At 55.5% G+C, this 26,875-nt stretch overlaps 2 protein-coding genes and 1 long non-coding RNA gene across 8 annotated transcripts in view; 1 reads left to right on the top strand and 2 right to left on the bottom strand.

The window, feature by feature from the left end:
- Positions 1-26,875, top strand: part of LOC106730377 — a 64,913-nt gene that overhangs the window by 18,231 nt on the left and 19,807 nt on the right. The window contains exons 3-5 of one of the 3 annotated variants that reach the window (XR_004313567.1): positions 13,999-14,175; positions 14,777-14,909; positions 21,064-21,416. This is a non-coding gene — a long non-coding RNA (uncharacterized LOC106730377). Of the gene's footprint in view, positions 1-13,998; positions 14,176-14,776; positions 14,910-21,063; positions 21,417-26,875 lie in introns of those variants that run through there. The other 2 variants (XR_001366836.2, XR_004313568.1) reach the window with 2 other exon arrangements.
- KCNK17 (potassium two pore domain channel subfamily K member 17) lies at positions 594-22,385 on the bottom strand. Of its 3 annotated transcripts, XM_032463012.1 has the most exons (11): positions 22,140-22,385; positions 18,833-18,947; positions 17,685-17,851; positions 16,691-16,856; positions 16,265-16,382; positions 14,035-14,269; positions 10,914-11,028; positions 5,867-6,027; positions 5,168-5,342; positions 1,029-1,339; positions 636-794 (listed from the first exon to the last, which is right to left on the bottom strand). In XM_032463012.1, exons 1-10 carry the CDS (start codon positions 22,350-22,352, stop codon positions 1,029-1,031), a joined length of 1,776 nt encoding a protein of 591 aa, XP_032318903.1. In that variant the 5' UTR covers positions 22,353-22,385; the 3' UTR covers positions 636-794. The 3 variants fall into 3 exon arrangements, 2 of the variants coding, with proteins under 2 accessions (XP_032318902.1, XP_032318903.1); XM_032463011.1 differs by lacking the exon at positions 22,140-22,385 and having other exon boundaries at positions 594-794; positions 10,914-11,083; positions 18,833-19,844; XR_004313566.1 differs by lacking the exons at positions 636-794; positions 1,029-1,339; positions 5,168-5,342; positions 5,867-6,027; positions 10,914-11,028 and having other exon boundaries at positions 14,143-14,269; positions 15,958-16,382.
- The window catches only part of KIF6 (kinesin family member 6), a 296,241-nt gene continuing 293,925 nt past the window's right edge, over positions 24,560-26,875 (bottom strand). The window contains exon 22 of one of the 2 annotated variants that reach the window (XM_032463003.1): positions 24,560-24,657. In XM_032463003.1, the coding sequence (XP_032318894.1) occupies positions 24,620-24,657 (38 nt within the window). In that variant the 3' untranslated portion in view covers positions 24,560-24,619. The remainder of the gene's footprint in view (positions 24,658-26,875) is intronic. The other variant, XM_014564323.2, reaches the window with a different exon arrangement.

Here is a 26,875-nt window from a genome sequence, read left to right on the forward strand (position 1 = left end):
TGAAGGGGAGTGGAGTTGCAGGTGCCCACTGAGGCCAAGAACCCCGCTGTCCCAGGTGACCTTCAGGTCCTGGCTGTGGGATCTGGGTGTGCTGGGGACCACACGGCTATGCACTGCCTTAGTAACAACCCTGAGTAAGAGACAGAAATGCTCAGAGTAAGATGCTCTGCAAATAGAAGTGACCTTTGCAAACCCTACCTGGCTTTGCAAACTGTTTGGAGCCTTTAAATGCAGTGGGGCAGGCTGAGGCAGGAGGAGCCCGCTGGCCTGGTCTGGGCTTTCTCTGCGGTGTGAGTGAGTGCTGGAGCAAGGATTCAGCAGCCAAACTGGGACCAGCTGCCTTCTGGCTGTATCAGCCCTGAGTTCTCAGCCAATCTTTAGTGAGTCTACCTGGAAGGTCTCTGGAGGGGCAGGGGGCCCGAAATTCAACCCTCAGTCCATTCTCTGCTGGTCCTGGGCAAATTCACTTGGGGAGGGAGTGGTTTCTCTTTACGAATGTTCCAGTCTCAGATGCTGCCGTTGTCTCTGGGTGTGTGTGCCACCCAGAATTCGAATTAGATTTGGTTATGAGTGACAGAAAAATGAATACTTTGAAAAATAAGATTGACATTTATTTCTCACTTACATAAATGAAGTCTGGTGGTATTCAGTCCAGGTTTGTTATGGTGGCTCTGCAAACGTCAGGAATCCAGGCTCCTTCTATCTTATCATGTCACCAATCTCAAACATGGCCTCTACTTCATGGTGCAACATGGATGCCAGAGCTCCAGCCACCATATCAGTATTGCAGCCAGCTAGAAGAAGGAAGTGGTAAAGAGGAACCCCCACCACTGAAAGTCACATCCGTAAATCACACAGAATACTTCTCTGTGTTATCTTGCTGTGCAAAATTTAATCATATTGCTACACCTAGCTTTAAGGGAAGACAGAAAAAAAAATGTAGACTTTAGTCTGAGTGGTCATATGCCAAGCATAAAATCAGGGATCTTGCTGCTGAGGAATAAGGTGGGGCAAATACTGGAGTATACCTAGCTGTCCTTTCCACAGCATGAGACTTGAGTAGAGGGTTCTGGGTGCTGCACGATTCCCATAGGCCCCTCTGGATAGCAGTCTGCCTGTGAGGAGTGGGGATCTGCCTCTCCATCTGGGTCCTGCCTCCCGCTTCGCTGCTTGACGTCTCCCTTGGAGTTGTGACTGTAGCAGGAATAGGAGCCCTGTGGGGCCTCCAGCAGGGAGAGGATCAGTTTGATGATCAAGGCCAGCCATGCCATCCCAAAGAGGATCCACAGGGACACTGTGTTCTTGTACCACAGCGGGTATTTCCGGGAGGGGTCCATCCCTGGGGGAGAAGCAAGGTCAGAGGATGGAGACCTGGGCAAGTCAGGGGCACATTTCCAAAACAGAAACAGACATACATGGCTTGATGTGTATGAGCAGAATGTGGGAAGTCCAAACCGCTTTGAGATTGCTGGTCTTGTGGTCACCTCCCTAGGATTCTAGGAAGCCTCCCTAGATTGACTCCTAGGGTTTAGAAGCTTCTGTCTTAGCTCTCCATACCACACGTCCCTCTGTCCACCCCTCATCCTGTCCTGCTGACTCCAAAACAACCTTTCTTCCCTCGGCCCCAGCTCGGGGATGAGCCCACAGCCCTGGACCCAACATCACTGCCTGGCAGGAGTCGGGATTGGATTAGGCTGATTGGATCATGGGGCCACAATTCCGCTGGCGGTCCCAAATGAGATCAGCTGTGAGCCAGCTCTCGGCCCTGGCCGCCCCCTCAGCTCTGCTTGCTCCTGGCCACGGAGGGGAGGAGGCATTCTTCTTCCCTCTTATTTCATTTTTTAAGCAAAATCATAAGTGGCAGGACACCTGGCAGCTGGCAAGGCGCTCAACTGAGTTGCAAATGCAATTGAGGAATGTGGGGGCTGGGAGGCCAGGGAGGAGCAGGCGGCTGGGAACTGGGGGCTGCTCTAGCCACAGCCTTTGTGCCAATAGGAGCGGCTGTGATGACAACACCCTTTGTGACTGCTGATGCAAGACAGTGGATGCCCAGAGTCCAGGTGGTGGACCTCAGCATTCCCATCCAAGAAAGGGGTCAAGCCCCTGGAGGACAAGGAAGGCTGAGAGACATGTGGAAGAGGTGAGGGTGGGTTGTTCCCTCTTCGCATGGAAGATTCTAGAACATATGTATATGAGGATCCATGGCATGGAAGTCTATCCTAGATCTGTCCTTGGCTTGCCTGCTCTGTGACCTTAATCAGCTTCCTTCCCCTCCCTGGGTCTGTAGATGAGGCAGTCAAAGCTTGATTGTTCAGGCTGGGTACTGCACAACCCTAAGGGGTTGCCATTCACCCAGAGCACAGTGAGGATGGCTCCCGTGGATCAGTGCAGCTTCTGTCCTTGTCCTTCCTTGGTTTTTATCACCTTTAGAAATTACAACTATCTTGTCACCTGTCCAGCTCCTCTGAAAACATTCAGTGTTTTCCTTTAGTCTTAGGACAGAATCCAAAATTCGTGTCTTGGCCTATGAGGGCCCTTGCCATGTGAGCGGGCCCTGCCTCCCTCTTCACTCTGGGCTCTCCTGCTTCCACGCTGTACTCGGGCAGGTGAAATGCTCTTCTGACCAGCCCAGCCGGAGCAGCTCCAACCCAGTGCTGTGTGATCTGGCACAGAGGGCAAGTGAGGGCACTGAGATGGCTGCTCCATGGAGAAGGAGAAGTGGGGGGAGCAAATCTCTGCTGATGTGGTGAAGGGGACAGCGCCGCCAGCCGCCACCCAGCAGGAGTGGCCTGCCCCGGAGCCCCTCTGGACTTCAAGGGCCCTTGTGGGTTTGGCCCAGGCCTCCTCAGTCAGTGTGGAGTGGAAGCGGACTCTGGGAGGGCTGGGCCCCATATACTAGCTCCCTCACCCTGCGGCTCCCACAGCGTGGCTCACAGGGTAACAGGGATCCTGAGCAGTCCTCCTCACTCCTGCAGAGATGATTCTGTGGACGTCACTGCCCCTCCCTCAAGGGTGGAGGAGGCCTTGCCTCCTATTTCCAGGGTGCCCGTGTCTAGAAAGGGGCTGCCCCCTCCTCCCCGCCCTGCCTGCCTCAGGGGACTGTGGGGCCTCAGGACACCCTCACAGATCATCCTTATTAGCCCCATAGCAGTTTCTCTAGGCAAGCAGAGGGAGCCTGCTGTCAGCTATTCCCACCCAGCATCAAACTGGGAACCTTGGTGATCAGTGGACACTAAGATACTGTGGCTGGGGGTCCTGTTTCCACTCCTCCTCCCCTCTCCTCGCACTGGGTGCCCTCAGAGAACCAGGCTTTGTGAGTTTAGGATGATCACTGGGGGTAATCCCTGAGTTTCATCCTTTGAGCCCTAGTTGCGGGGAGGTTTGGTTGAGGGGGACGGGGAATGTTGCCGGACCTGACAGATCACAGCACTGGGTTGAGGCTGCTGCGGCTGGACTGGTCAGAAGAGTATTTCACCTGCCTGAGTACAGCGTGGAAGAGGGAGGGAGGCAGGGCCTGGTCATATGGAGAGGGCCCTCGTAGGGTGAGTCATGAACTTTAGACTCTGTCCTAAAACTAAAGGAAAACATTGAAGGTTTTCAGAGGAGCTGGGCAGGTGACATGATAGCAGTTGTCATTTCTAAAGGTGATAAAAGCCAAGGGGGAACAAGGACAGAGGCTGCTCCAATCCATGGGTGCCATCCTCACTGTGCTCTGGGTGAATGGCAACCCCTTAGGGTTGTGCAGTGCCCAACCTGTACAACCAGCCATATGCAACAGCCCTGCCTGTACCAGGGAATTGACAGTAGGAACAGAAAGGAGAGGATAGATCCAAAAATCATTCTCTGAGCTGTGAGGGGGCAAAAGTGGCCCTTGGGGACTCTGGGCTCAGCTTGCCTCAGACACATTCTCCTCTCTGAAGGTAGGAGTGAAGCATAACCCACTTGGGGGAAACCATCCCAAAGATTTCCTTTCAGAGCAACAACCTCCCTTCCAGGATGGAGGGTATCAGAAAGCGGCAGCACAAGGCCCCTGACATGGTACCTTTCTTCCTGGGGAAGGAGAGGCTCAGGGAAGGGGACTTTGTACACTGGGGGAGTCTTGGTCATCATCTAGCCTGGGCCCCTCATTTTATAGACAGGAACACAGAGGCCCAGAGAGGGGATATGTGAGGTCATCTGAAGACTAAGAGTTTTGGAGTCAAACAGATCAGACTTCATATCTCACTACCTGTGCAACCTCAGGCATATGGCTTGGCCTCTCTGAGCTTCAGCTTCCTCCTCAGTAAAATGTGACAATCATCACTCTTGGTTGCTTGATGTGCTAGCTGTTCCTTACTTTGGTTGGACCTCATTTCAATATTCCAGGCTGGGTTCTGTCTCTGAAGGAGAGAAGGGCAGGGCCTCCTCCCCAGTTTAAGGGCAGGGATCCGAGGGAGAGCCCCTTGAGGCCAGCATGGTGGTGGTGCCAGTGACCAGCGGCTCATCTGGTGACCCTTCAGTGGTGGGGAGCAGAGAGGGATGAGGCCGAGGGGCCCAGCCACCCCTGCACCCCACAGAATGTCCCTCTGCTGCCACCTGCTGGGCATGTGCCTCAGCTTTTACGCAAGGACAGTTGCTTCTGGGGCCCTTGACCACATTGGGTGGTGACCACTGATTAAACTCCTCCTTGGACCCTCCGGACCATGCAGCCCTTTCTCACTGACACTCAGAGTCTGGTGGCCATTTATTTTCCAATGGGGACTGGGGAAGGCTGGAGATTCCCTAGTCTCCCTGACTCTCTGGCTCAATCCCTGGGGGCTGTAACGTGGGTCACTTGGCCCTCAGCCCAGGGACAGTAAAAAGCTGGTTTTTCATGGGGCAGGAGAGATCCTGGGACAAAGATGGACGGGGAGGAGACTCAGGGGCTCCCCTGTGTCTGGTGAGCTCTAAGGATAGCGGTGAGCCTGTGGAATTCTCTGGGCTTGTCAGGGTGTCAGAAGTATGGCTTACGGCCCAAAGTGGTGGGTTCAAATGCCAGTTGTCACTTTTTAGCTGGGTGACCTTGGCCCCATTACACCATAAAGGCAGGTTGAACCTGCCAATACATGTGTCCTCTGGACTTTGGGTCCCTAACCCCAGGGCCTGGCACACAGCAGGTGCCCAGGGGACATGGGCAGGGGACTCTCACCAATCACGTAGTCGCCGAAGCCCACTGTGCTGAGGGTGATGAAGGCGAAGTAGATGCCCTCCACGTAGCTCCAGCCCTCCATGTGGCAGAAGAGCAGCGGGGGCAGCAGCAGGAAAAGCAGGAGGCCGGACAGGAGGGCGCTGGAGCCTGCCAGCCACCGGGCCTTGGCCGGGTCCTGTGGGTGCACATGACGCCCGGCCCCCATGTGGCCTCTGCCTAGCGCATGGGGTCCTGGGGCCAGGGAGCAGACAGCCTAGGGGTGCTGAGCTGAAGGCAGGGCAAGTGCTCCCCTCAGTGAGAAGGAGGCTATCCTCATGGTCTTTCCATCTGGTGTATGTTCTCCAGGCTCCAGGCCAAGGGCTTAGCTGCCTTGTGCCCTGTGGTCCATCAGGTTCCACCATGTCTCCCCGGCTGATGCCCTGGTGTTACTGAAGACCCCCGTTCTGGGCAGAGATCCCCAATCCCACCACACTCTACCAGTAACCCCGATTCCCAGAAGGGTTATTCCCCCAGTAACCCTGCTCCCATCAGCGACCCACCCCCTCAGACCCCCTTAACCCGTCACAGCCATTCTTTTCTACCAGAGACTCTCCCCCGGGTCAGTGACTGGCCCTCATGGCCCTGATTCCCACCTCACCCACTCAATTCTAGGAATGACCTGTCCCTCCCCTGACTCTCCAACTCCCACAACCCCCTCACCTTCCAGGTGCCCCCCAGCTTGCGGGCGCAGCGGTGCACCCCCTGCTGCATGAGATGCCCCAGTCGGTTCAGCACCACGAGGTTGAGCGGGATCCCCACCAGAGCAAAGAAGATGCAGAAGAGGCGGGCGGCCATTGTGCTGGGGCTCAGGTTGCCGTAGCCTGAAGCGAGAGGGGGACACCTCAGGAGGCCTTTCCACCCCCAGGAACCCCCTTCCTAACCGGCTACAGGCCTGGCAGGGGGTGTGTATCCCAGCCTTCCTTTCCCATGAGGGTGCTGTGCAGGGGTCCTGTGCCTTCACTCCCGCAGTCCAGCCCCACAGCCACCCTCCCAGATGGAGATTGTGCCCCATATTGACAGACTGGAGAACGAAGCTCTAGGAGGGGCAGCGGGTGTGAGCTCATGTCCACGAAGTGTGAGAATCCTGCTGTCCTCTCCTCATTCCCTCCCTCCCTGGGTGGGCAGAGGGGTGTGGGAGAGGCCACAGGAGGTACAGAGCCTCCAGCCACTGCACCTCCAGGATCTGCTGCACCATTTAAGCCAAGGCTCTGCCGTCTCCAGACATGTCTCTCTGCTAGTGGTGGGGCCACCAAGGCTGGGCCATCCATGCCAGACGCATGACAACTTTTCTAACAGGCGGTCCTGCTCAGGGGCTCCCAGTGCCTGGCCCAGCCTGTCTCAGAGTTGCACTGCAGCCTGAGGCTCTCCCCTCTCAAGGCCCTTTCCTCTCTTCTCTCCTTTCACAGGTAACAGACCTGTCTTGCCATCTGAGGCTCTTAACCATCTCTCCTGCTCCTTCTTTATCAAAGGCTTCCCCTACTCCTCCCCAATAAATCTTGTGCACATCTGATTCCATCTTGAAATCCAATTCCCAGAGGGCCCTAACACACACACACCTAGGCTTCCTCCAAAACCCCTCGGGAGAGAGGGGCAGACCATGATGGACCATCAGGTGACCCCGGGGAGGTGGAAGTTGGGGCCTTTGTCATGAAAGGAAGGAAAGAGGGAAGCTAGGGGAGGATGAGGTGTTCTTGGAAGGATTCTATTAGCCTGGACATTCTTTCCTCCTTCATCTCCTCCACCTCTCTCGTCCTTGGTCGCCATCACTGTCTGGTCTTTCTAGGATGCAAACCTGATTATATCATCACCCAGGTCATCATCCTTCATTATTCCTCATGTCTGCTGGGGAAAGTCCAGACTCTGACCCAGCCCACCTCCGAAGCTTTTCTGGTCTCCTGCATTCCCAGTTCTGGCCACACTCCTGCCCCTCTGAACCCTCGGTGCCTTTGAACATGTGTTTCCTATCCTGCAGCTCCTGGAAATGGCCCTCAAGTCCTGACTCTCCTGTGGGGCGGGTCCTCCAGCACTCTGCCAGTCTTGGAGGGTAACCCGCTGTATAAGAATAATTTGTTTCCATGTTTGTCTCCCCCAGGGGTCATGAATCCCTCAAGAGCAGGGGCTGGGTCTTAATTATCTTTACAGTCGCAGCAATGGGCACAGGACCTGACCCTTAATAGGTGCTCACTACTTGCCATATGTGTGTTGAATGAATGAAGGGAACTACAGGAGTGAACAGGCATGGATGAATGGACACTCTGCACCCTCCCCATATCGCTGCCTGACGTCCCCGCCCTGGAGACCGGGTCTACACGCCCACTCGCTTGTACTCTATTGAAATGAGTGGTTTACACTCACCCCTGCCTTACTGAGGGGACTCAGAGTGCACAGACCCAGGAGAGGCCAAAGCTCATATTAGTCTAGAACATAGGCTTTGGAGTCAGAGGCACTGCCTGGATTTGAATCCCAGCTCAGCTCCTTGCAGGCTGTGCAACCTTGTGCAAGTGGCTTGATCTTTCTGAGCCTGTTTCCTTGCCTGTAAAATGGGGATGTTGACATCCACCTCCCAGTGTAGTGTGGCGATGAAAGGAGGCAATGGAGGTGTGCTGTAGATGGGAATGTGAGCCCATAAGCAGCTGGTATACAGAAGGTACTAAATAAATGTTTGTTGAATGAATGATCAAACTCCACTGAATCAGCTCCTGGTGTGAGGACATCAGAGGCCTCCTCTGGAGCCATCCTCTCCCTTCTGTTGGCATCCAGGAAGGGGTAACTCCCTTGGTAAACCTCCTCACTGACCCTTCCTTCTCCAGCTGTGGGATCCCCTAACACGTCATCCTTTGTCCCAGGGGGTCTTTTTAACCAGTTCTAGCCCATGGGGTGGTGGTACTCACAGTCCAGAACTGAGAGGACCCTCAAGGGGGCCTCTGCCTTTCTAAGGCTGACACTAAAGGGTTTTCTCCTCAGCCAGCCCTTGGGTCAGCAGAATCAGGAGATTCAATGAACCCTTACCTGCTTCTTGAATGCTCGAGGCCTCAGCTCCATCTAGGCTACCTCTCACTTCAGTGTGTCCCCTTCCCACCACCCCCTCACCCACATCACCTCTTTCACTTTGTTAGTTCAGCTCTAGGACACACCCCGAGGGCCTACAAGGTCCTCTGTGGCTGGGCTCCCCTGCATCTTCTCCCTCAGACCTCATTTTCAACCTTCTCCAGTGACCCTGTCCTCTTTATTGTTCCTTAAACCCACCATCCACACCCCTACCTCAGGGCCTTTGCACTTGCTGGCAGATGGTTTTTCCTCAGATATCAGCATGTCTCACTTCCTTATTTTGTCCATGTCTCTGCTTCAATGTTACAGTTTCAGTGAGGCCTTTGATGACCACCCCATCTACAATAGTGCCCATCCATCTACAATAGTGCCCATCCATCTACAATAGAACCCCTCTGTCACTATCAGACTCCTTACCTGCCTTTACTTTGCTCTAAGCATCACCCACAACCTGGATATTGTCTATGGCTCTGTTAGTTTATTGCATGTTTCCTCCCAGTAGGGTGTCAGCCCCCCACGGGCAGGGACTTGCCAGGTTTGCTCACCAGTGTATCTCCAGCACCTAGAACTATTGGGCCCACACTAGGTACCCAGTCTTTTTGTTGAATGGATGAATGGATAGATGAGAGAATAAATGAGCGATTCAGGGATGGATTTTATAGATAACGAATGATTTGGGGGCTCAGGCCTATCCTGCTGGCCCAGAAGCGTCCGTGTGCCTGTCACATGCTGTTTCATTCTAGGGTGTGGAAAGTACAGCCCTTCCAGGGTGCTGGTCCTAGGGTAACAGGGGTGTCAAGGAGGCAGCCCTCTGCTGTGCCTCTCAGAACCCCCTTCCTTCCCTCATGGACTGTCCCATATGTACCCCATCTCCCATCTCCCCCCCACTCTCTGCACATCCTCTGTGTGTGTGTGTGTGTGTGTGTGTCTGGTCAGAGTCACAGTCACGAGCTTCCCTATTGTTTACCCCAGAATGGCTAGCTCTTTCTTCCAGTTGTTTGGAATTCCCACCTTATCTTGTAAACCTCTAAGGGCAGACACTGTTGGAAAGGGCAATGCAGGCCCCCAGCTGAGTTTCAAATTCCAACTCTGTTGCTTACGAGCTATGTAACTTCTCTGGGCCTCAGTCTCCTCATCTGTGACATGAAACCAAGAGGTCTTATCCTTGGAAGTTGGACCATCTGGACAGAATGAGATCTCAAATGTAAAGATGCTCCTTACAGCACCTGGGGCAGCAGACCGGGCGTGGGGGGTGGGGCGGGGTCCCCACTCCTTGGCCCTCCTCCTCCTCCCCAGAGTGGGCCCAGACAGCTTCAGGGCAGAACCCAGTGGAGAGAAGGGACAAGGACTAGCCCATGTTAGAAATGGCAGCGCTGAGAAGAGACAGGCTGCAAAACTCTGGATTTGAAGGGCTGAAGTCACAGGCCTGGGTCAGGGGTGGAGGAAGTGTGGGGTTCAGAGGCTGAAGACCCCCCCACATCTGGGAGGCCTGGCCCACAGTGACTGCGCATCAGCATCCTCTCCTGCCCTGGAACTCAATACATGCTGGTGGAATGGGTATTTTAGGAATTCATTAATGCATCAGTGGTGTTGAGCACTGACTGTATACTGTGACTTGTACTAGAATCCTGGGGTGTAAGGATGAGTAAACACCATCCTGTCCTGTCCTTCTGGGGTGCATGGTCCATGGAGTCAAGGGATCTCCCAAACAAGCTTGCCTCAAGGTGGAGGACTGCCAAAGCTTCCGGGTAGCCTGAGACCTGCTTCCAAGAATTATTGGCTGGTTTAAAACCAGGTGGAGAATCCTCTGGCTGCATCTGCTTGGCTCCACTCTGGGGAGGACAGCAGCTGGGGTACTGGTTTCCTGGGGAGAGGATCCTGTCTGGAGGAGGTAGTGGTAGCCACCAGTGGTGTCAGCCTGCCACCTGGTGGTGAGTCCTATGTCATGCAGGCGCTGGGGCCGGGTGCCTGGCCGCAGCTGGGGCAGCCCCACTTCCTGGGTTTCAGAGCTAAGGGTCTAGGCCACTCTTCTTCCCCTCACAACAGCCCCCAGGCACCCTCCCAGGACAAATCCCACCTCCCCTCCCGAGGACAGGGCTAGAGAAATCTGGCCTAGGGTTCCCTGTGTGTGAAGGAGGAAGGAGGCTTTGAGAGGACGGTGCTGGGGGGTGAGGGGGGCCTTAGTGAGCTGAGGAGAGGCCTCTGGGAATGACCACTTCTCCCCGAAGCTGAGGCCAGGGGGGTCAAGGCTCCTTTTAGATTTCTGTCCCTCCTTCCTTCCCAACTTTCCCTTACCTCCCTCCCACCTCCCAGGCTCAGTGTTGGATGGGCTTGGCTGAGGAGACTGGACACTTGTAGTGCCCAGAAGCATCTTTACTGCTACATGGGAGACCCTCTGCTTCCTGAAAGGCTGTGTGAGGTGGAGGTCCCCAGAGCAGCACTTCTTAAACCTCCTGGGGACCTGGGGCGAATGCAGAAGCTGACTTGGCACATCGTTGGTGAGCCCCGGATTCTGCTCCCAGGGGTGCCCATGCTGCTGGGCCTGCCTACACTGGAGTCATGAGGCCCTAGTAACCCCTCCAAAAGGCAACTGGTCCCCTGTCCCTCAGGGGAGGCCACACTGCCCAGCCCACCCTCCCTGGCCCCATCCTGCTCTTACCAATGGTGGTGATGGTGGACACAGAGAAGAAGAAGGAACCCACGAACTCCCAGCGCCCCATGCTGGTGGTGTTGCCGAGGATGACGTCCCCATTTTGGTAGGCTTGGATGATGCCCTGGGGGAGAGGTAGTGGTGACCATCAGGATCTGTGGGGCGGTTGGGTCCCTGCACTGAAACACATACACATGTGCACTTGAGTGCACACACGCACACATACACTCAGACAGTCCTCATAACCACTGATCACAGCCTGTCTGGAGCAAGGAGGTCCTTCCCCTCCAACCAGGGGCTCCCCAGGGGTAGGGACCATGGGGACAGCTCCTTCCCCTCTCTTTGCCCTGGAGCCCAGGTCAGCCCAGGAGATCTCACTAGCTGGAAGAACCCCATTTATTCTCTCTCCTGCTCCCTCCCATTCTTACAATAAGCACTGGGCAAGCCTGGCATGGGGTTTATTAGGGGACCTGAAGATGAAAGAGACATGATCTCAGTTCTCAGTGGGACAGACAAACTTAACTAACTGTGATACGGTGCTGTCCATGCAGCTTGGCATGAAGGCCATGCAGCTGTACGATCCTGGACAAGAAACTTGACTTCTCTCTCAGTCTTCTTCTCTGTAAAATGGGAATACTAAGAGCACCCACTTCAAAGAGTTGTGAGGGTTTAATGAGGCATTAGGTGTAAAGGCTTAGAACAGTACCTGGAACATGGTAAATGTTAGCAGCTGCTATCACCAGGATTATTACGAATATAATGCTGTAGGAATACAGAGAGGAAAGGTGTTTGTCTGATGGGGGTAGGGGCAGATGGCTACATGGAGGGAGTGATGTTTCAGTTGGGCCTCCCTTGAGGGTCAGATAGGAATGTTCCATTTAGGTAAGTGGGACTGCAGGAGCTGAGGCTGGGAGGGAGGACCGTGCCTGGGATATAGAACAGGGAGACTGAAAGGTATCTGACAGCTAAGCCATGCTTGGGTCTGCCGTTCCAGGGATGGAGTGGCAGGCCTCTCCTAAGGTCACTGAGAAAAGGGGAGGCAGGCTCAGGTTTGCGTGCTCTGTGACAGCTGGCAGTTGCCAGAAAGGGAGAGTCCTGCAGGGGTGAGTGATGGAGAGGGCCTGGCTTGCATCCTGGCACAGAGTGGTCCAGGAGGCACAGAGAGGAGATATTCAGAAGCCCCGGCCTCTGGCCCTACTTGGTGTGGGTAGTGAGGGAAGTACCTAGGACCACTGTGAAGAGGTGTGGGTGTGAGACCAATGACAGAGATTTAGAACATGTAGAGGAGCAGGGCTGGGAGGAGGAGGGCTGCTAGTTCCTGACCCTGGGGGGATTTGAGGACCCCTGGGAATTTGCATGTACATGTCTGCACCCAGTGGGAAGATCTGGGTTGGAGACCCCATATCCTCATTCCTGGAGATGTTTGAAGCCTCAGGGATGTTGAGGAAGGGGGTTAAGTAGAGATGTAGCAGGAGGGGGTGGAGGGGAAGTGTACAGAGATGAGAGCTCAGATGGGAATCTTGGGAATCACCCACATACACAGATCTGCACAGAGGCAGTACTCATGGCAGTTGACAGCCCCAGTGCCCTGGCTATGCCATGGTATGTTTGTATTTAACTTCCCTGAGCCTTAGTTTCTCCATCTCTAAAATGGGGATAATAATGGTACTGCTTCTGAGGTAGGTGAGGATGAAACAAAAAATACACCAGGAGTGCTGCGCAGAAGCATTTCCTATTATTCTCATTGCCATCATTGTCACCTTCCCTGGGCCTAGGCTGCTGATAATTGAAGTTCACCACATTGTCAAGGGGCGTGTCACACAGCCTCCAGCACTAGGCAGTCAGGCTGTATTTGTAGAAGTTTAGCAGGTGATGGGTGGTTAAGGCATCACATTAGGTTTTTAGAGATAGACCTTCTCCTGCTCAGCTCCAGGCCAGGCCACATCAGCTCAGTCCCAGAGCTCAGGACTCCACTTCCTCTCCAGTGACCTGTTCCTTCCAACCCGACACAATTCCCTGCTACCTTCTGGGGACTAGCTTTGGATTGGCGACCCTGGGACAGTGGCCCCCCGCTGCCTCCCCCCAGAAGAGAGACTGGGAATGCAGAGTGGTGATTTCAGGCTCGGGGCACAGCTGTCTGGGACCGCGGACCAAGCCAGGGCCCGGGAGGTTGATGCATCCGCCAAATCTGAGGGGCTCCCAGTAGAGCGTCGCCTGTCCAGAAGCACATCCTCCTTGTATCTGCAAGGCCCCACCCAGAAGAACCCTCCCCTGCCTGTCCTCCTCTCCACTCCCCGCTAGGTCTCCCCCCACCCTCCTCAGCCCTCTGTCCTCTGTGATGTCTGTATCCTCCCACCCACCGCTCCCTTCAGCCTTTCTGGGCCTCTGCGGTCTGGGCGGCGCATCCAGTCCCTCTGCTCTAAGACTTGGAGTAAACCGGGTTCAGCCATGGAGCGCCCCTGTGTCTGTGGCCCTTCTCTCGGACCCGGGTTTGCGCCCTTCGAGCCCCCCGGACCCATTCCACTCGGCCAGTGGGGACAGGCTCGCCCCGCACCTCCTTTTCCCCCAGACTCCAACGAACGTGCTGTAGGTCTTGCTCATCCTTAGACACCGCCCAGCGCCCTCTGCCGTCCTCACCTCCAATTCGCAAATTTGCACCGGGAGTGCCCTTTCGCCCTTCGCCTGTGGTCCGACCCGGATACAGCGCCTCGTTGTCCCAGGTCGATCCTTTCCCGCCACCTCCCAAGCCGGCCAGCGCGCGCTGTCCCTACGCTGCCCGACTCGGTCGGCCCTGCCAGCTCTGGACGCGGTTAGCGCTCCCCCTGTCGTCCGCATCCCCAAATTCGGATGCGTGCGCCACGCAACTCTCCGGACAGGGCGGGTCATGCCCTCTCGCCCCCAACCCCGGGACCCACGGCGCCGAGCTGCACATTCCTCTCTCTGGAGCTCTTTCTTTCGCGGTCCAGTCCAAGCCCCTGGTCCCCAAACGGCAACGCGCGCTCCCTGCGTCTATCTCCACCACTTTCTTTTGGAGACGTGCTCCCGGCTTTGCCCTGACCCGGAGCCAGGGCGTGCCCTCACTCCCTTACGCCAGCACCCCCGCGCCCAGGCCGCCCCGTTCGCCCCTGACCCGGATCAGCGAGTCCAGCGCCGGGCCATCCAGGCACGTGAAGTTCCGCAGCAGTGCCCACTTGTCGCGCTGGAATCTTTCCCTGGAATCGTGAGCCGCTGGGCTCTCCAGCATCCAGAACACGCCCGTGCCCAGTATCAGGTAAGCCAGGTACGCGAGCAGCAGGAGCAATGTGCTCGGCGCCGCGCGGCCCGAAACCCGGCCCTCGGGCGCGTCTTGGGCTCTCTGTCTGTACCTAGAAGGGGAGACAGGGGGGCTGGACCCAGGAGCCATGGGCCTGGACTGAGGCAGAAAGGAAGGGCTAGGAAAGAGCTCAGCTGGTCCCTTCTCTAGCCAACGCCTACTTGTGCCCAGTTTTCTCAGCGGAGGAGGCGTGCTGGGAATGGAACAGCCCTGCCCCACCCTGCACTGGGATCCAATTCCAGGGACAAAAAGAGGCCGGAGCTATGAGCATCTGGCGCCGCCTCGAATGTGTGTGGAGTGCCCACCCCTAGGCCTAACTCAGGGAGAAGGGGAGGGCTGCTGGGTTACCACAGGTTCAGAAGGAAGGGGCCAAGTTTCCCAGCCTGTCCCGTAGCAAACAGTGGGAGAGACTTGGAGACCGCACTCAGGGGGAAGAGAATGTGGCAGCCAATTTTATTGCCTAAGTCTTTGGACCCTGGGACTATCGCCAAGGACCTGCTGCCTGTCGAGTCCTCTCTGGATCTCTCTCACCACCATCCTTTCCTTTGTGTATCCCAAGATGAGGGACCCCACCTGATCACCACTGTTCCATGAACTTCGGAAGCAAGAGGAGACTTGACCAGTGGGCTTGTCCATTTCCTGCTTCTGAAGATGCCCCTTTATTCCCATCCAGAATGGAGGAAGGGTCCAGGGTATGTAAAGAGCCCCTGGAGGTCCTCAGGTTCTCAGGCCTCTCCACCATTATTGGGAAGCTGGGTGGAACCTGGGTCTCTTGCTCCTGTAGATCCTTCCCTGGGTGTCCCACCTGGCACCTCGTCTACTTCACAGCCTTGCCTCAGTCCTGTTCGGAGGTCCCTGGCCACTTATGGGCCTGCCTTGCTGGGAGAGGTAGGGGTCGAGGCTTACAGTCCTTGGTGAGGTTGGGCCTGGGGATGGACTGGTGTAACTCTCTCCTCAACTTCTGGTCAGAGATGCCACAATCTGGCAGGACAGAGGCCAGGCTGCAGAGGGCATTCCCAAGGGAGTCCAGGCCTCCACAAAGCTCATTTCCTAGAAGTCTCCTGGGTGTCCATTTTCCCAGGGAGGATTTGAAAAGGCTCTTAAGAGCCCAGAAAGGATAATGAGGTCATGGGGTGCCCTTAGGCGGTCAAGGGAGGCCATGCTCAGGAACATGGGTGGGACATCCAAGAGTGCCTAAGCCTTGTTCACAGACAGCTCTCGACATCTAGGCCAGGGGAACTGACAGGCTTAGAGGCAGCTTGCCTACCCCTCCAGCTGGGAGCTTCTTGAAGACAGATGTTCTATTTGAATGGCTCCAAAGTCCCTGCTCAGCCCTCTCCTTGACCCTCCCTGCCAGCCAGTCACATGGGCACTTGTCAAACCGTGGTCTGTCGCTGTCATTCCATTTTGGGCATTGGGTGGGGGCTGCCTCTGCCTGTCTATTCCTTGCAGTCGACTAGATGCTCTTGGAGGGCAGGAATCGTCACTGTTCTTTCCCCAGAGCCCTGCACAGTGCTGGACACACAGCGGGGGCCTGACAACACAATGTGCGCGTATCAAATGAGGCAAGAAAAAAGCCGCCCTTTGTTTGCCGTCCTGTATAAGGTCTCCCGGGGCGGGGGGGTGCAGGGAGGGCAATGGAGATTTGGCCACAGTGATCCACGTCTAGATTCAACTTTTAAGCATCACTTTTGAGGGAGGGGCTCTGGAATAACAGCACACATCTTGCTTCACCCTCACCTGTCTCCCATCCTGTGTCTCTATCTCCTTTCTGTTACTTTCTTGGACACTCCTGTCTCCTTACTCTGGAGAACCCTTCTGAGACCAGGTCTGGCTGGGAGGTGAGTGGGTTGGCAGAGGAGGAGGGGAGGCAGTAAATCCAGAGGCCGTATGGGGTGTGTTGGGGAAGCTGGGAGGGGCTCCTGCAGCCACTGGAGGCCCTCATGCAGAGATGGGGATCTTCTGGAGTCTGGGGAGTCCGTCTGTCTCGGGGGCTCCCCCATCCTTGAGGATGAGGCCTCTGCTGAGCAGCCAGAGGTGGGAACACCTGTGCAGAAGCAGGGGGCCCAGTGGAAGGATCAGCGCCAGCCACGCCAGGCCCAGGAGGATCCAGATGGCCGCCAGGCTCCGGTACACTGAGATGTAATGCTTGCTGGGGTCCGTGCCTGGCAGGGAAGGGGGATGTGATAAATGCCAGAGGTCTGAGGGCACAGCCACCCTCCAGGTTCCATAGGGGACCCCATCAGCCTCCCCATAACAGCATCAGCAATGGAGGTCCCTGGGGGAAAGGGGATGGCTCCTAGACCAGTGATTTCTGAGGATGTGAGAATTCATGGCAGCCTCATGAAGTACTTGTCTCTCCCTCGAATAACCAGGGGCTCTCTGGTCCTCAGTAATTACCCCTGCTGACATCTCTCCATCCCCTGAATCCTGGTGGCCCCCACCCCAGGATCCATGACTGCCTTGTTCTCACCGACGACATAGTCCCCGAAGCCGATGGTGCTGAGGGTGATGAAGGCAAAGTAGAAGCCCTCGCTGAAGCTCCAGCCCTCCACGTGGGAGAAGACCATGGGCGGGAAGATGAGAACAACCACTGTCCCCAGGCTCAGGAACAGAGCCAGGCCCAGGGTCCGCAGCAGCTGGAAGGGGAGGAGGCTGTCTCTGAGTCCACTTGAAGGCCCCCCCAGGGTGGGAGGGGGCCTGGGGCAAATTAGGAAGTGGGGCTGGGCCGTAGCCAGGTCCCTGCCCTGCCCTGGCGACCTTTGGGGTGGGGGTTGGATCTATGTTTGTGTGATCTTGCCCAGGCCAGAGAAAGGTTTGGTCAAAGGGATTGTGTTAGTGGGTCAGGCTAGAATTTGGAGACTCTTTCCAGCTTGGGGTCCGTATGTACAGCCTCTCTCTCCCACTTAGGGACTCCGATATGGGATGGAGGACAGTCATTGAACTGTCCCAGATTCCTCTGTACCCCTGCCCTCCTAGCATGTCTGGCTTTGCAAGGGGCCAGATGACAGGGTGGGCACTGGGGGTGTTCAAGGTGGTGGGGAATTTGTTTTTGACCACAGGGAAGGATGCTGGAGTTCTGTAATGACCATGGAGATGTGCCACCCAGATCCCCCTTCAGAGAAGGTCTTGACAAGCCATTGGCAGGCAGCAGCCTCCAGCTCTCAGCTCCCTCAGAATGTATGGCAGTTAGAGAACAGCCTGGCCCAAGGGCACACCTTCCCTGTACCTGATTGAGGCAGGGGCAGAGTCCTGGCCACGTCAGCCTACTGAGGGACAAGGGGCGGGCCAAGTCCTTGTCCAGACTGCACCACAATTCAGCTCCTCCCTCTGCCTAGTCCTCTTCTTCCACAGGGGTCTACCCCTAATACCCTGCTTGCCAAACTCCAGCTCAGTGTCAGCTTCTGGAGGACTCTACCTGCCACAGACTCTGTCCCAGCGGGGCTGCAGGGAGGAAGGGGCCCTACCTGGGAGCGCCTGGGCTGGTCCTCCCACCTCTCCAGCGTGGTCAGGTGGGCACGCAGCCCTGTGCCCAGGTGGTTGAGGAAGACTACATTGAGTGGGATGCCCACCAGGGCGTAGAAGACACAGAAGACCTGTCCTGCCTCCGTGCTGGGCGCCAAGTTCCCATATCCTGCAGGGGGAGGATGGGTGTGCAAAAAAGGGGAAGGGACTCTAGCAGAGGTTGATTTTCTACCGCCTCTGGGGAGACGAAGGGGAAGCTCCCCTTTTCCCATGAACACTCTTCTCAACCTCTTCTAGAATGATCTCTATTTATAAGAATCCTGCTTGTCTTTAAAGGCCTATCTCCAACACTGCCTCCAGGAAGCCCTCCTGACTGCTACCCTCTTCCTCCCTACTAGGTGTGATTTCCCATAGCGCTTTATGTTATTCCTATCTAATTATTTACTTTGCCTTGTATTCTTGCTGTTGGTATGCTCTATCTGATCCCTCTTCATTGGATTAGAAGCTCCTCGAGGACCAAGCCCAGGGCTGATCCAAGTTCATACTCCCTTACCCCACCCCACCTGCTCTGAATGTCACTTGAGCTCAAGGAAAGTGTATGGAATTGGACTGAACTAAATGGGTGGGGAGACCGGGGTTAGCAGGGGTCTGGGGGTTTCCCGTGGGAGGTGGGGTGGGCTCTCTGGCTGAGGGGGTATAGCAGGTGCTGTTGTGCCCTGTCCCCTCAGAACACCCGGGACAGCACCTGCAGCTTGGCACACACAGATGACTTCCTTCCCCAAGTCCCTGCATCTCTCTCCACCTGAGAGATTCTTCTGTCTGTAGGAGTGTGCTTGGCTTGTGTGCAGGTCCAGATCAGCTCTCAGCCAGCAGGGGCAGGAGTTAGCAGATAAATACTCCTACTCTCTCACCCCAGCTTTTCAGAGGGTCCCCAGCACGGGTGAGCCCAGTTGCCCTAACCAGTCCCCTGCTCATCTTTGCAAACTTCGTTGCCTTTTCTCCTTTCCCTGTCTCACTTCCCCACTTCTCTACTCATGCTTCCTGGGGTCATGTCCTAGATAAACCACATCCTTGTTTTAGCATCTGCTTTTGGGAAACCCAAACTTCAGCATGGGCTTTAGGGAAGCCCTTCTCCACCCTGACCCTTTACCTATGGTGGTGACGACTGTGCCTGCAAAGAAGAAACTGCTGCCAAAGTCCCAGTTGCTCGGGTTGGTGGAGTTGCCTTTGGGGTTCACGCCCTTCACCCAGGCTTCCATGATGACCTGTGGGGGTGGCAGAGGATGGGAGGGAGAGGGAGCTGATAGCACTGGCTGGTGGCCAAGCTCTCTGCAGGGTGCTTTCATGTCGTCTCACCTAATGATGTTCTTAGATAGTCCCATTCCCATTTTATGGAAAAGGAAACTAAGGCTCAGAGAGTGGCTGGCTTGCTCAAGGTCACTGGATTCCAAATCCACTTCCAGTTCCACTGGCCAGAGTTGACTGAGGTATTTGCTGGAAGTGTGGCTGGTAGAGGGAAAATGGGCCTAAGGAGGCAGAGGGTGCTTACAGACTGGTCCAGGTGAGAGATGCTGCCGATGGCCAAGAGGGTGAGACCACGTGGGTTGTCAGGACAATGGGAAGATTTCAGGTTGGATGTTCCCAGAAGGATTTACTTGGGAACATGAGGTTTGGGGACCACAGGAAGGCCCTGGGGCTGCCCTCCCATGGGGCTGATGGTGGGGGACAGAGAACCCTGTGTTCTCTGAGCTTCCAGGTAAGCTGGCAGCCTTGCTCTTTGCTGCCCCCTAGTGAGTCCCAGCCCAGGCCTACAGGTGAAATTCCATCAGAGGCCAGGGCAAAGGTTCTGTGTGTGTGTGTATAGTGGGGGTGATATATATGTGTGATGTGTTGTGTACATGTGACGTGTGCATGGGTGCTGTATGTTGTATGTATGTTCATGCCGCGGAATGTGTGTTTACAGAGCCTGAGCCCTCAGGCTCAAGCCTAACTGCCTCTGTCCCTGAGCCCAGCCTTCTTGGAGGTGGGCAGGGCTCCCTCCCCACCCTCTCCCCCTCCCCTGTAGCGTGAATTATCCTGGGGCAGCAGTGCTGACTTGCCACCGGGTAGAGGTCCAAAGGCAGGAGCGGGGCAGTCGGGGAAGGGAACGCTCTGGGCCTCCAGTTCCTGTGGGAACCTTTTCCCCACTGGCTGGGGGAGCGAGCTGGGCGGGGGTGGGGGTGGGGGTGGCCCCTGAGGACCAGGCCGGTCTGGGCCTCCGGACACAGGCTGTCTGCTTTTCTTCACTTTGGCAGAACTGGCCTCTTCACATATGAACTCTGGCCTCCCTCTCTTTCCCACACACCGAGAGAGGCCAGGACCGCACATTCCGGAACACACTTGCTCCCCGGAGACCCTCACCCGTGGGAGCAGCACTTGCCCTAGACTCAGCTGTCCCCCACACCAGCCTGAGGGTCTGCATCCCGCCGAGGAGCAGCGGTGATGTCCGCAAAGGCACAGGGCGTAGACGCCCAGTGCAGACTTTCCATTCTCTTCTTGGAATCCGCGCATGGTGAGACAGTTGGACGCGAGTCCTGGGACCTTGGGCAAGGCCCTGTTTCCTGATGGGGTCAGTCTTCAGTGCTGTTTTTAGAATTGTTTATAGCCCCTTGTAGCCCGTGTGTTTTGAACGTACAGTAGACCCTGCACAACACCCGCGGATTACACATCCGCGGATGCAAAGGGCTTCTGTAAGGAACTTCAGCATCCGGGGATTTTGGTATCTGCACGGGGTGGGGGTAGGGCCTCCTGGAACCAATTCCGCGCGGACACCGAGGGATGCCTGTAATCTGTGTTCTTCGGGAATCATACCAGCATTATTCTGCCTCTCAGCCAGATGTCCCCTGGCAAGTGAGGGTCTCTCCCAAAGAGACTGAGGACCCCTGGGGAGGCCTGGGGGGTGTTACTCAGTGGTATCTCCCTCGAGGCCTGCAGTAGAGCCTGTTGCCCCCGCCCCCAGCTACCAACTAGATCCCAACTACGAATCCTTCCCTCACCCTCTGGTTCCTGGATTTCCTCTCTAAACCGGGGCTGAGAGAGGAGCCAGTTCCAGGACCCCCAGGGCTGCTGTCCCCTCTGCCCCCCCCCCCTTTTTGGGAGGCTCCTGAACCCTTCTCAGCCCTAAGGCCAGAAGCCTCATTTCCTGGGAGACAGGGCCTGGATAGGCCTCTTACAGCTCTGGAAAGTTCTCTGACCAGCCAGCACACTTGTCATCTTCTAGACCAGCTGTTCTCCGTCAGCCTCATCTGGAGGCCTTGCTGACACGCATCCCGTGGCTCCGCCCCCGGAGTTTCTGATTCGGTGGGTCTGGGGTGGGGCATGATCGTTGGCTTTTCTAACCAGCTTCCAGGTGGTGCTGATGCTGCTGGTCCAGGGGCCACACTTGGAGAACTGCTCTCTCTGCCGTATCCTGCCCCCAGCACTTATGCTAACTTGTGTGGGAAGAGCAGCTGGACTGGGTGCGAGTTCTGCCTCTACCACTGACTCCGCAGCTTTGGCCAACATACTCCACCTCTCTGCACCCCAGTTCCCACCTCCAAACTGGATACAGTGATAACCATGGGTAATGATGAGGAAATACATGTAAAACACTGGGCCCCAGGCGATGGATCAGGACTGGTCTGACCCTATCGTAATGACCCTGCTCACTATGGTTTTGGGCACATTGTAAATACCAGTTATCATTGTGACGATTCTGCACTTGGCTTGTTCCTTTATGGTGGGTGTTGCTGCTCAACTTGACTCCCTAGTCTTGAATGCGCTCACCTTCGCCCAGAACACCTGGGTTTTGCCTGATTTCTGAGCAAGAGGGTGCTGGGCTCCAGAGTTTGTTCAGGTAAGCAGAAAGGGCCCAAGCAGGGGTGACCTGCTCTGCCAGCAGAGAGAGCCCCCCATGGGCGCAGGAGCAGCGGAGCTCAGTCTCCTTGGCTACTGCTCCCCGAGCCGAGATCCACTACCAGCATGGTGGCTGCTCCTGACCTCTATCTGTGTCTCCCACCTGGAGCCCTCGAATGTGGTCGGCTGGGAAGAGGGCAGGAGCAGCAGCCCTGGAGTTGGGGTAGGGGGGGTGCAGAAGTGTGAGGGAGGAAATGTGCACAGCGTTGATAACACTGACACACACTTCACGTTTATGCAGCAAGTGGCAGCTTATGAAGGGCTTTTAATCAGCCATCAAATGCCTGCAGCTCATAGGTTCTTCCCCTCATCTAAAAGACCAGAGAGGTTAAGTGACTTGCCCAATGTTGCACAGCCATCCAGTTGTAGACCTGGGGCCAGAATCCAGCACTAGGTCACACCTGGCTCTCTGTTGCCACCACATTCTGCTTCCAAACAGGGCCTTGGCCCCAGGGTGATGGACCTGGACTTGCTACGAGACCCTCTATTCTGCCCACCATTCCACACCAACATCCCCCCTTCACCTGCAAAAACTGCTCCAGAGCTTGCTGGTCCAAGCAGGTGTAGTTCTCCAGGAAGCGCAGCTTCTCAAACTGAAACTGGTCCCTAGACTGAGCCTCCGCTTGCTTTTCCAGCAGCTGGAAGATGGTGGCGCCGAGCAGCAGGTAGCAGACATAGACCAGCAGCAGGGGCAGCACCCAGCCGCCCCAGCAGCTGCAGAGCCCAGCGCGGGGCATGGCGTGCCCAGGACTCTGCCAGGGCTGTGGGGATGGCTGTGTGAAGAGAGGTGGGAAGCACCCAGGGAGCTGCGCCCAGCCCCCTGCCTGTCTCGCCCTCTTCGGCACAGGTGTGCAGAGGTTGGGGAGTCTGTTTGAACAGCGCAGCTCAGCCTGGCTGCACTAAGTGCCGGGAGAGCAAACAGGCCTGCCACCCGCCGCCTGGCCTTTTTTTTCCACGGAGAGCAGCAAGTAAGAGGCAGGGACCCCTCAGAGAGACCTACCAGGTCATCCTGAGGCCATCGTGTCTCACCTTCTGCCTCTGAGTCGGGTGGGCATCACTAGGCCAAACTGGATGTGCCCCTTCATTCTGTCCAGGTCCAAATGGGCTCCGTTGGCAGCCCCCAGATTCTCACCCATGATGGCTTTAAGCCCCCAAGCTTAGGGGCTGGGAAGAAATCAGAATGGCTGTGAATAAACCTTGTACTCAGTTGCCTTGACTACAGAATGGGGCTGAAAGGATTGGCCAGCCTACTGAGGGAACCCGAGGATGAGGGAACTGGGTGACAAATCAGGGCAAAGCAAACAGACAAATGAGTCTCAATCGGGAATGGTATCAGGGTTGATGCTCCTAATAAATTGGATGCATTTGCTTCGGAGCTTTTGCTGATAATTTTCCTTTCTGAAATCCTTTAGCAGGTCCCTTTGGGAAGCTATGTTGGTGAGACATGATATGCAAATAAAAAAAGGCCAAAAGTACTTTGTGGCTCTGGGTGGGTGGAATCGAGGGTCGTCTCCTCTCTTTCTCTTCTCTGCTTGTGTGTGTGTGTGTTTGCAACAGCTTTATTGAGATGTAATTCCCATACTACCATTCACACATTTAAAGCATACAAATGAATGGTTTTTGTTTCAAGTATATTCAGAGTCCTGCAACCATCCCCACAATCGGTTTAAGAACATTGTCATCACCTCAGAGAGAAGCCTGTACTCTTTAGCTAACACCCTCTGCCACCCAGCCTGCTCCCTCAGCCTCTGGCAACCTTTAACTTGCTGTCTCTGGATTTCCCTATTCTGGAAATTTCACATAAATGTAATCATACAATACATGGCCTTTTGTGCTTGGCTTCTTTAATTAGTATAATGTTTTTAAGGTTCATCCATAATGTGGTATATATCAGTACTTCATTCTTTATGGCTGAATAACTTTTCATGGCATGGATATACCAACATTTCATTTCTCCATTTATCAGTTGAAAGATATTTGGGTTGCTTCCACTTTGGCTACTAAATGAATAATGCTGCTATGAATATTCATGTGCAAGTTTTTTGTAGGTCTGTATGTTTTCATTCCTCTCATGTACCTCTCATCTGCTTAGGGGTAGAACTGCTGGGTCACATGGTCACTCTATGTTTAACTTTTTGAGGAACTGCCAGACTTTTCCGAAGTGGCTGCACATTTTACATCCCTACCAGCAGTGTGTGAGCGTTGCAAGTTCTTTGCTTGTGTTTTCTGGCGTTTCCTGTCATGAGCTGCACAACAGATAGGAGCTGCTGGCTCGATATCCTTTCCCTCCTTCCGGCTAACAGAAGCCCACATTTATACATATCAGCAGGCAGGAGCATGACTGGTCTCACCCATCATGATAATGTGTCTGAGAAACAGCCCCGGGGGGGGGGGTTGTGTCTGAGCAGTGGATGAAGTGAAGACCGATAGGGGTATGGACAAAGACTATGGGACACTGTAGTCTTGGTCTCCTCCTGGTTCCTGGGGAGCCCTGGTGGGTGAAGCACACCCAGTTGGTCCCCTGTCTGGGGGTGGCAGCCACCTTCTCTGTAGTCCTGCTGGTTCTGGGTCCCTGAGGCCACCTGGGGGTCTAAAGCCATCTTTATAAGGCCCTCCTCACCCCCAGAGCTTTGTCAGACCCCACAGTGCTGGGAGGCGGGCTTGTCTTGGGGCAGAAGCAGCGTCTGGAGTCACAATTCTTGCTCTTGACTGTTTTCTCCTGGTGTGTTGCAGAGATTGGGCAAGAGTGCTGGCAGTCCTCTTGTCACTGCTGACTCGCCCATTCCTGGCCCTAAGCTGGGGCTGTACTTATACCTGACAGGCCGTGTGATAATCAAATCCTATTTTATTGCCCTGGAGGAGCTCAATATGTGAAGAGTTCTCTCTTTACCGTTTAGGAATCCCATCCACCGCTGTCTGGGGATCTCAGGCAGGGCTTGCAATCTCTTTAGCCCGAGTATCCTCGGTGGGTCTGGACACCGTCCGCAGGTAGTTGTGCTTGTCCTCAGGTGGAAGGGAAGGAAGGCAGAGAGGAGGGCCGATCTGTGCGGGAGAGAAGAGTGAACACAGTGGGCAGAGGCAAGGCTGCAATCTGTTGGGGGGTGGGTGGAGCAGCCATCCTTGGAGCCCTAGCTCCCTGGGGTCCTGGGCAGGAAGGGTGTCAGGCTCACAGCGGGCCAAGCACCCTACTCCTTCTCAGACAACTCCTGAGCACCGGCTATGTGCTGGCTTCCCCTCCTCTCCCTGCCACCTCCCTGGTGGCCTGTACTCCCTGCTTGCCTCTGGTGCCACCTCTCATCTCCTCCTCTCACACCCACACCCGTCTCACAGATGGGCCAGGCATCACCTGACTGGAGTTGAAGACAATCTTTCCCAGGAGCTCTTCCAGTTTAATGGGGGACTTCTGACACCCCCAAAGGCACAGAGCCAAAGAATGGTAATGTAATGGTGGACTTGGTGGGAGGTCAGCTTGAAGTCCTCAAAGCACTCTGCACCACAGAGGAAGCTCCCTTCCTCTCCATCCCCTCACTCAGTACCCACTAGTTGAGTGCCTTCTGTGTGCTGGGACCTGTTTTAGCTACTCCCCCGGTTGGCTGTGGACTCACTTGGTCAGGTTTAGGAAGGAACCTGCAGGACCATGGGGACCTCCCCTGCCCATCAGATGTTCCATCTCCCCGCCTGACACCTCCCCACGTGGGTACAACTCCGCTGAGAGTGATGGACGGACATGGGGCATGATTTATAATCCCTTCCAGGGAATTATTGCTGCTAATGGGTAGAGCCAATTTGTGCTTCCCAAGAGGGGAGGGCAAAATCAATTAATGGAGAGTCTCACATGGCCAGGCCTGATGGCAGAGTGTGGCCTGACATCCGGCAGTGATAAGGGACCTTCTGAGGCTGAACTAATAAGGAGATTGGAGGGAAAAGAAGGAAAACAACCCTCCCCCCAATTGATTCCGTGTACAGTGGGCAGAGACTAGAGAGCAAACAGAGCAGCTGGGCATGGGCTCTTTCCATCTGAACGAGCCTGGAGATGAGGGCGAGAATAGGCCGCCCACCCACCGTCCAACATCGGCATCCACTTACAGAGTCACTCAGTAGGCACCCATCCGCACAAATGAAAAGGGGCACGTTCCGAACTGGAACTAAGGGGAGAAGATAAGGCCCACCTGCCCCAGGTACGTCTCCTGTAGTGGAAGGGCAGGTGGGGAGAGGGAGCTCTGTTTTAGGATCCTGCTGCCTAACTGAGCCCAGATAAAAGGCAGGGATGAAGACGGGCCAGGATGACAGCTCTGTGGGTCTCCCTGCGGTGAAGTGGGGGGGGGGACGGTCTTCTGTGTGGAGGTGGGGTAGTGCAGGTGTGGGGGGCCTTGTCTGGCCTCCTGGCCAGAGAGGGAGGTCCAGCCCGACTGTGCGACCAGCAGAGAGGGTGGAGAAAGCTGAGGGGTGATTCGGAGGGAGAGACTCAAGACCAACAAACAATCAAACACACGCACCTGTTATTGATCTTGTTTAGAAATTTCCACTGGTTATTGGAGTAGCAGGATTCCTTTCTCAGTGAAATCTTTCCCTGAGGCTCAGTATGTAGCACAGTTGGGAGTTGGGCTCTGGTTGAAGTTGGGGCAGGGGACTCCCGTTTTCACTAGCCCAGAGAGCTTGATGCAAGAGTCCCCCACTGTGACTCTGAAATAGAAGTCCTTGCCCAAGTTGGATTTACTGCAGAGCAGATTCTGAGGCAAAATTGGGGTGTAATTCATCTGGGAAGTGATGCCAGGAACTGATCCCAGGAAAGTGGGGAAGCAAGGTGGAGGGGAAGGCAGCCAACACAGGGTGGCTATTGAGCAGGTGACCACTGTGGGCAACTGGGGCTTGACCCTGCGGGGACCCTCAGGGACACTGTAGGGCTCACTTCAGTCTTGTCCCACAGGGCAGGCGTGGGTGTTCACCTATCAACTCCCGTCCCTCAGGGGTTAAGGATTGCTCCAGGGTAGGTGAACCCCGCTGCTGGCCTGCCCCGCACACGGGCTGAGAGCTCCTGGGGGCACAGAGAACCTTCAGGTAGAGACACACAGGTGCTCCGGACAGGAAGCTATGGCTGTGCCTGCTGGCTGGCCCCGCACACGGGCTGAGAGCTCCTGGGGGCACAGAGAACATTCAGGTAGAGACACACAGATGCTCTGGACAGGAAGATATGGCCGTGACTGCCGGCTGGCCCTGCACATGGGCAATTACAGGGCTCACTTGTTTCTCTTCTCCTGGG

This window comes from Camelus ferus, chromosome 20 (assembly GCF_009834535.1).
Source record: "Camelus ferus isolate YT-003-E chromosome 20, BCGSAC_Cfer_1.0, whole genome shotgun sequence".
Classification (NCBI taxonomy): Eukaryota; Metazoa; Chordata; class Mammalia; order Artiodactyla; family Camelidae; genus Camelus; species Camelus ferus.